The 7,281-nt window shown below is 39.4% G+C and overlaps 2 protein-coding genes across 4 annotated transcripts in view; one reads left to right on the plus strand and one right to left on the minus strand.

Moving 5' to 3' along the window:
- LOC103390926 (serine/threonine-protein phosphatase 2A 55 kDa regulatory subunit B gamma isoform) overlaps window positions 1-7,281 on the plus strand; it is a 22,353-nt gene that overhangs the window by 13,151 nt on the left and 1,921 nt on the right. For 2 of the 3 annotated variants that reach the window (XM_008327002.3, XM_017039226.2), the window contains 2 exons: window positions 2,671-2,762; window positions 2,963-5,801. In XM_008327002.3, coding sequence (XP_008325224.1) covers window positions 2,671-2,762; window positions 2,963-3,257 — 387 coding nt within the window. In that variant the 3' untranslated portion in view covers window positions 3,258-5,801. Of the gene's footprint in view, window positions 1-2,670; window positions 2,763-2,962; window positions 5,802-7,281 lie in introns of those variants that run through there. The other variant, XR_001761156.2, reaches the window with a different exon arrangement.
- Window positions 6,276-7,281, minus strand: part of wfs1b (Wolfram syndrome 1b (wolframin)) — a 5,813-nt gene continuing 4,807 nt past the window's right edge. Inside the window, exon 10 of the mRNA XM_008327010.3 lies at window positions 6,276-7,281. This exon is cut by the window's right edge and continues 1,462 nt beyond it. Coding sequence (XP_008325232.1) covers window positions 7,174-7,281 — 108 coding nt within the window. The 3' untranslated portion in view covers window positions 6,276-7,173.

A 7,281-nucleotide genomic window follows, 5' to 3' on the forward strand; every position in this document is an offset into this window, starting at 1 on the left:
TGAACAACTGCCATTTTCTTCCTCCAGGCGAAGAGGCAAATTTATTCAGAGCAAAATGAATTAATCAGAGGGTGAGGAAGCGTTAAGATATTCATGTTTCAATAAAAGCCTGACCTCAAAGAGCAGGGATTATTTAAGATTATGAGAGGAGATGGAACTGTGAATTCTAATCACATCTTACAGATATTTACTCCGGCGGTGCGCTTGTTTTGTTTATCATCACTGGAAGAGCCTTTAACGCTGACTGTTCACACACATCTGTGCTTTTTTCCAGCACCTTCTGCCAAAAAAGTTCACGGCAGGTTAAACGCTGCACACGCTTGTAGTTAATCACAAAGTCACGTACAAAGAGAAATGACGGTTCATGCTCCCGTTCACCCCGCAGTTATTACAGAGTCTAATGAAGTCAGCTCCAATCTATGGGACAAGTAGTTCAGAAATGAAATTTATAAAAAGAATGAGGATTTAGAGACTTTAGAGAATTTAACAGTAATCGTCATTGTCATAATGGAAATGTTTTGTGGTAGTTTTTTTCTCTTACAAAAATAATTTCACCACCTCCCTGCTGACCTCCCTGTACCTCGTAGCGGCCGCACACCCCCTGTTGAAGAGTAAACATCTTCATCAGACTGTAGTGTGTCTTTGCGATAAATGCTCACTTCATGTTTTGGTCACAGTTTATCTTGTTGTTTGTCCAAACTGCTGTGTGACTAAGTGTCCCGGGGACAGGACACAGATGGATCTAAAGAACAGGGCTGAGTCAGAGCGACACTCACTGGTTTTTCCACAACCTTTTAAAGATAATTGGTTTGATTGTGACGACACAGACCTCGGCATCATCGCCGAGACCTTTGCTTTCACGTGGGTTGTTTACATTTGCAGGACTTTGTTGGAATAACTAAGCAACATTTGCAAAAAAAAAAAAAAAATTTAATTATTATATCGTGTTGTTCTGGAAACTCAGTAGAACTTTGTTATTCTTGAAGTTTTAGGATTTCTCCAAATACTGTCCTCCACTGCACATCCAAGTGTTTATCAACTATTTTTTCTGTGTGTGTGTGTGTGTGTGTGTGTGTGTGTTTAATATTCTGTTCCTGTGGGCGTTTTGTTGAAAGAAATCTGTTTGTTTATGTCTCCCTGACGTGCGAGGCAGCCAGGAGTAGGAGGCTAAGACGCACAGAGGCTATTTATAGGCTGTAGAGCCTCCCCTTACAAAGTGAAGCAGGACGAGGGATACCTCACCCAGCGCCCCAGCACCTAGATCTGCAATGCAGCATGGAGGGAAATGCAGGGAAGGAGCCGGGGAGGGAGAGAGGGAGGGAGAGGAGTGTGAGTTTGGGAGGTGGTGTTTGGATGGGGAGACGTTTGTAAATGAGATGAGAAGGGAGATACAGGGGTGAGATTGCAGTTTGTGGGTGAATGGAGGAGAAAAAAAAGAGAAAACCTGGTTTCAGCACTCGTGAATTGTGTTTCTCCAAACCACCAGACAATGAGCACCGGTGTGAAACTGATGATCAATCAACAATACAAGTAGAGTTTAAAATGGCCAACAAATGTACAAGGTTGCACTTTTTTTTCTTTTTATATATCAGAAAGCAGATTTGACATGAGTGTGACTTGGTTTTCTGTCAGCAATTCTCCAATCGTTCAGCCTCGGAGACACAATGGTCCCGTATCAATAAGTCAAGACACTAAAATTTGACCCATGTAGAAGCATTTTTTTTAAAGCCCACGAGCTATTAAAAAAGAAAAAGTAGGTTTTAGTAGACTAAGAGGGAGTATAGACATCCATGAGTTCAGATTTGACTGTAAAGATGACATCATCATCATCATCATCATCATCATCAGGAAACATTGTCAAATTCCTGATCTCTTAATGTATTTCAGTTTAGGCCACACACTAAACTCTTGTGACTTTGTGATGTTATATGTTAGTGTGTCATTGATCGGCTACATCATAGTAAAATATATTTTGATCAATAAATAAATTGATAAATGTCTGATCCCTGGAAATGTTTGAGTTTCATTAAAAAAAAACAAATACTGTGATGTGAATCCCACAGAATAGCATGTCATTAAGTTACAGCCTGGACCGTATCATTTCTCCTCATGCAAAAAGACCCAGAGGGGAAAACAGAAATGTCACCAGGTTTGATGTACAACCGTGGGCCCACCTCAGCTTGACCGCTTATTGACTGCCAGGCGACTGTTGACCGCTGACTTTATGCAGAATGTTGAAAACCAGGAGATTTGAAGCAAAGCGTGACGGTCAGAGGAAGGTGTAGCTTTCAAACCTTTGCACCACTGAGCAGACACAGTGCTGACACAGGCAGGTCCAGTGAAGGCACAGGGGAAAAAGGGTTATTAGTGAGTCTGTGTGTGTGTGTGTTATCACGCCCTTGGTGGGTTTTGATAATACAGGAGGGAGCTGGCTGTTAATGGATACACTGATATGGAAAAGGAGCTGAGATTAAAAGCTACTCCTGTGTTACTGTAGGCTGGTTTTGGAGTTTCCTTCAGGGATGATATTATTACAACTTTCCAGCATTTATGGATGCTGTCAGTGCTGCGATTTGTACGTGTGTGTGGGTTCTCACTCTTTCATTAGTGCGTTGTGCTTAAGGTCAGGAGCTGGGAAGAAATCAGTCATTTCTCTTTTTTCCCCCTTAGGTTCACGATTACCTCCGCAGCAAGCTGTGTTCTCTTTACGAAAACGACTGCATCTTTGACAAGTTTGAGTGTGCTTGGAACGGCACAGACAGGTACCGTCTTCCTCTTTTTGTAAACTCAAAATTTATTTTTTTCTCTCTCTCTCCTCATGCAACCAAATAAATAAACAATGTACAAAAAAAGAGCTGCGGAATTCCTAAAAATACATTGACCGACTTTTGGGACACGACCCACGGTTTCCGAAACCCTGTTCTAGCTTGTGACATTCTACATCTCTTCCCTCTCTGTCCAGTGTGATCATGACTGGAGCCTACAACAACTTCTTCCGCATGTTTGACCGAAACACCAAGCGCGACGTGACCCTGGAGGCGTCGAGGGAGAGCAGCAAACCCCGAGCTGTGCTAAAGCCACGCAGGGTCTGCGCGGCCGGGGGAAAGCGTCGAAAGGACGACATCAGCGTGGACAGCCTGGACTTCACCAAGAAGATCCTCCACACAGCCTGGCACCCGACGGAGAACATCATAGCCATCGCTGCCACCAACAACCTGTACATCTTCCAGGACAAACTCAACAATGAGATGCATTAACGACCAAGTGGATGAATGAGCTCCAAATGGAACACGCAACTATGCTGGAATGTCCTCATTAACAGACACTGATGCCCAGGAATATGCCTATGTCACATCAACACACACGTTTGTGAAGAAAACACATATACGTCTCCTACGACACGTTTGTTTACGCTCTGTCCAGCCTCCCAGAACTGAAGAGAACTGAAGAGGAGGGAACAACGCTGGATTACACAACTAACGATGGATTAAAAATAATATCCACACTGTGGATCTTTTGATTGTTAGCCTCTGGACTGTGCTTGATGGTGTGATGATGCTACATCAGTTTCTGAGGGCCAAAAACCCATCAGACTGAAAAAAACGTGTTTACAAGTTAGTCTTTTTTGCGTCCAGCTCTTTCGCATTTTTTTTCTCCACCTCCAACTGAAAGGTGGTGTTTTTATTCGCCCTCTGTTACCAGCAGCACCAAAAACTTGTTTGATTGTTTTACACTATTGATTGTAACTACACAGATAAAGGATTAGAGCCACATGTGTTATTATTTTTAGTTCTTACTCCGTTATTAGAATAATTAGATTACATTTAGAACAAAGGCTATTATTTTATGTTTAATATTAGTCAATAAAATCATATTTTTTAACGTTCTTTCATTCTGGTTGAATGTAGGTGTTTTTTCTGACTTTTGGTGTTTTGCCATGTAACTGTTAAAACTAGTTTTTACTCCACCTTAAATTTAATTGAAGACTCTAGTAATAGACGAGTAAAGTCTCCCTCGTTTTTTTTAGTAATAATTTATTTTCAGGAAAACTCCTTAATTCCGAATTCTTGTTCCACGTGTAACAAAAATGAGATGTTAAGAGAAAGATAACTCATTAGAAGTGGAATAATATATTAAATTAATCAGTGTGTGATCCTTTGCCGAGTGGACCAATAAGAGTCGGACCACGTGATGTTTCCGGTAAATAGAGAGCACCAGTTGTCTACTAACTTCTCAGTGGAATTATCAGTGTGTAACTGACTTCGGTGATTGACGAAAATGAGTAGCATTTGCAACGAGTTTACACCATATCAGCCCAAAACAAAACGCGGACTTATGCGACTTTATGTTCACCGGCAGGGTTTCCAGAGAGAGAGAGAACTTATGTTTCCTGAACGACAGAGCAAACGTGAGTTAAAACGACCTTCTTTCTTTAAAACTGGCGTTTGTGATGCTGTAGCAAACACATAGTGTTGAACATTGAAGTAAGCTTTACGTTGGACATCCTACTGGCGCTCTGACAAATGAAAATGTTCAAAAATGGTTCTTTAAAAAAATTTGAAAAAGTGAACTTTTTTAGATTTAAAGGTTTAGTTTACATGAAGTTTGTGTTTTTTCCCTCTAATCTTTACACTGTAGCTGCTCAAACATTTCTGCTGTCTATTATGGGTAAAGCTTTTTTTATTTAATTTAATTTTAATTTATTTTTTATTTTTTCTTATTTCCAAGTCAAAAAATCTGACATTACACTATTTTCTCTCCATGTGGCTCTAGTCTTTCTCTGTTGATTTACAATGATAATCATCAAGGGAAAAAAATGTTTGGTGGACCAGAATGAAAAAGAACCTGTGCTCTTAATCCATGTACACCCAGACTCCTCATCAGTGCTCCACTAGACCACCGTATGTCCAGTGAGATAAAACCTCTGTGGTCTTGCAGATTAATGAGCAGACCTTCACACAACATGCTCATTTAACAACACACACACACACACACACACACACATCTGCTTCCCACCTTTCCGTTCTTTTAGTTATCATTGGTGAGACAAGTTCTCGGGCCGTGGATTCTGCTTCTGGTTTAGGACTGTGCCACGTTGCCGTTGAGCAAAGCGGAAATCAAACACAAACAATACTTACATTATGAAGCAAAACGATGCTGCATGTCAAACAGATTTAGCCTAGGTGTTTATAACATGGACTGAGTGACTGACTTGGCTGCCTTCTTAACCACTTAGACCCAGCTGTACAAAGGCTTCAGGGGCCCCTGGGCCCCGTGCAGCACGAATAACCACTAATGACCGAGCTCTCCTAACTTTATTTGTGTCGACAGACACTGAAGCATGTTTACCAGTGTTCGGTTCATACGTGTGCATTTTCGAATGAAGCTGTATGTTTTGAGGAAAGGGTGGTTTGTTTAATGTTGTACTCTCGGAAAAAAGGCCTAAATGGTGTCTGTATATATTTACTCTCTTTTGACATGAATGAAAATTTTCCTTTTTTTAAAAAGAGATTTTATTTGGTTTACCTACAAACAAACTGCAGTAGCGATCGTCCCTGCTGATGATTGAGAATGATAGTTTGACCTTTGGCCTTCCTCGTTGATTTCTTCACTGATTTGCAGATGGGAGTTATTTTTAGAGAATCTATTCTTTTACTTTTCAAGTTTTCCTTCACATTCTGACCAAATTAATGTGAACTCAAATATTTTTTATGTTAACCAATGTTGTTGTCAAATGCGCAGTTATAAATACTCTTAATATGATTTTTTCTGATTAAAAATTTCAACAAATTTGCATCCAATGAGGTTGCAGCTGTTGTTTTGATTGCCGCTTTATTACTCCAGGTCACATTGCCATTATTTTAATGTGCGCTTTTTACTGCTTCAATTTATAGAGGCCCATCAGGACTCATCATTACAAGAACGGCGGACAGACACCGCCTGGCGGAAAGACACACTCATTGCATGAGATAACCTGCCTTTCCGTACGTTAACAATGATATTTAAAATAAGACAAATACATATAATAAAATTAAATGGCAATAAAATTACTCAGGAATCTTATGAGGGAAACCATATAAAAAGTACCTACAAAATTCCTTGCAATAAGCTCTGCTAAAACTCCCAGAAAACTATATTTGTTATTATTTCAATTTCATTTGTAAATCAATATCTTCTTAGCTTAAACCTTTTTTTAATATAAACTTCAAAATAAAACCTCTTGACTGTTATAAAAGCGATATGGACTTGGGCTATAAAGGACACAAACAACACAGTCGTTTTTCCAATTATGATTCAAATAGTCATCAACAAAGCAGCAAAGAAAATAATTACATACATTACATGTTTGGATCACAGTTCACACAGTAGTGACTTTCTATTTTAAAACCACCCATCACTGCACAGCAGAGATGAAGATACATTCTGTATTTATTACAGAGTAGCATGAAACTTGTACAAATGCTCTGAAATAAATAGATGTTCATGGATGATGTATTACATCTCTCTAAGTATTGAGCTACTGTTATGGATGATAATGAGGTACTCGGCTTAAAATACTTTTCAGTACCGTGTGTAAAATATTTCTTACATTTTGGCCAAAAACATTTAGAGTGCAGCAGACAGTGTTTTTATAGAAATGTATACAATAACATATTTAATAAACTGGCCAACCGTAGTGGGTCAAAGATCAGCTTTGACATCATGAAATGTTTATGTCCATCTTCAATGGTTTTTCTGATCAATTTCTTCATTAGTGTTTTGTGGTATTTTGTGGAAAGAAGCTAATGGCAAATATCTTGTCATCATGGAATCTGACGTTAGAAAAGAAAATGTTGCAAAATCATCATGCCCCTGATGAAGGGAAGAGCTAAAAGTGATTCTTTTTCAATGTTGTGAATAACTTAGACAAGCCAACTTGTTTTCTCTGATCTATTAAAGTCCACTAACACTCTCACATCATTTGGCTTAAAAGCTAACAATGCATAAACTCACTTGGTTTCAACTCCATACATCGGTCTACTCTTCTAGAGTTAGTCAAAAACAGTTGTGTCTGGAACAGAACAATTATTATTGCTCCTCAACTCATTTAATATTTACACGCTCTGTTTAAAGTACGTAGCATCACGTTTAGAATTCTCCCAGAGGTGTGTGTGTTTCAGATGTCTCTTCCATCTACACGCTCTCATTTGCCACAGTCTCTGCTTCAGTCTGTGCCTCGGAGTGTTGTTCCAGCTGTGCAGACAGGAAGGGGTTAAAGAAGAAGTCAAAACCAAACTGCAG

The sequence above is a fragment of the Cynoglossus semilaevis genome, chromosome 15 (assembly GCF_000523025.1).
Source record: "Cynoglossus semilaevis isolate Cse_v1.0 chromosome 15, Cse_v1.0, whole genome shotgun sequence".
Taxonomy (NCBI): Eukaryota; Metazoa; Chordata; class Actinopteri; order Pleuronectiformes; family Cynoglossidae; genus Cynoglossus; species Cynoglossus semilaevis.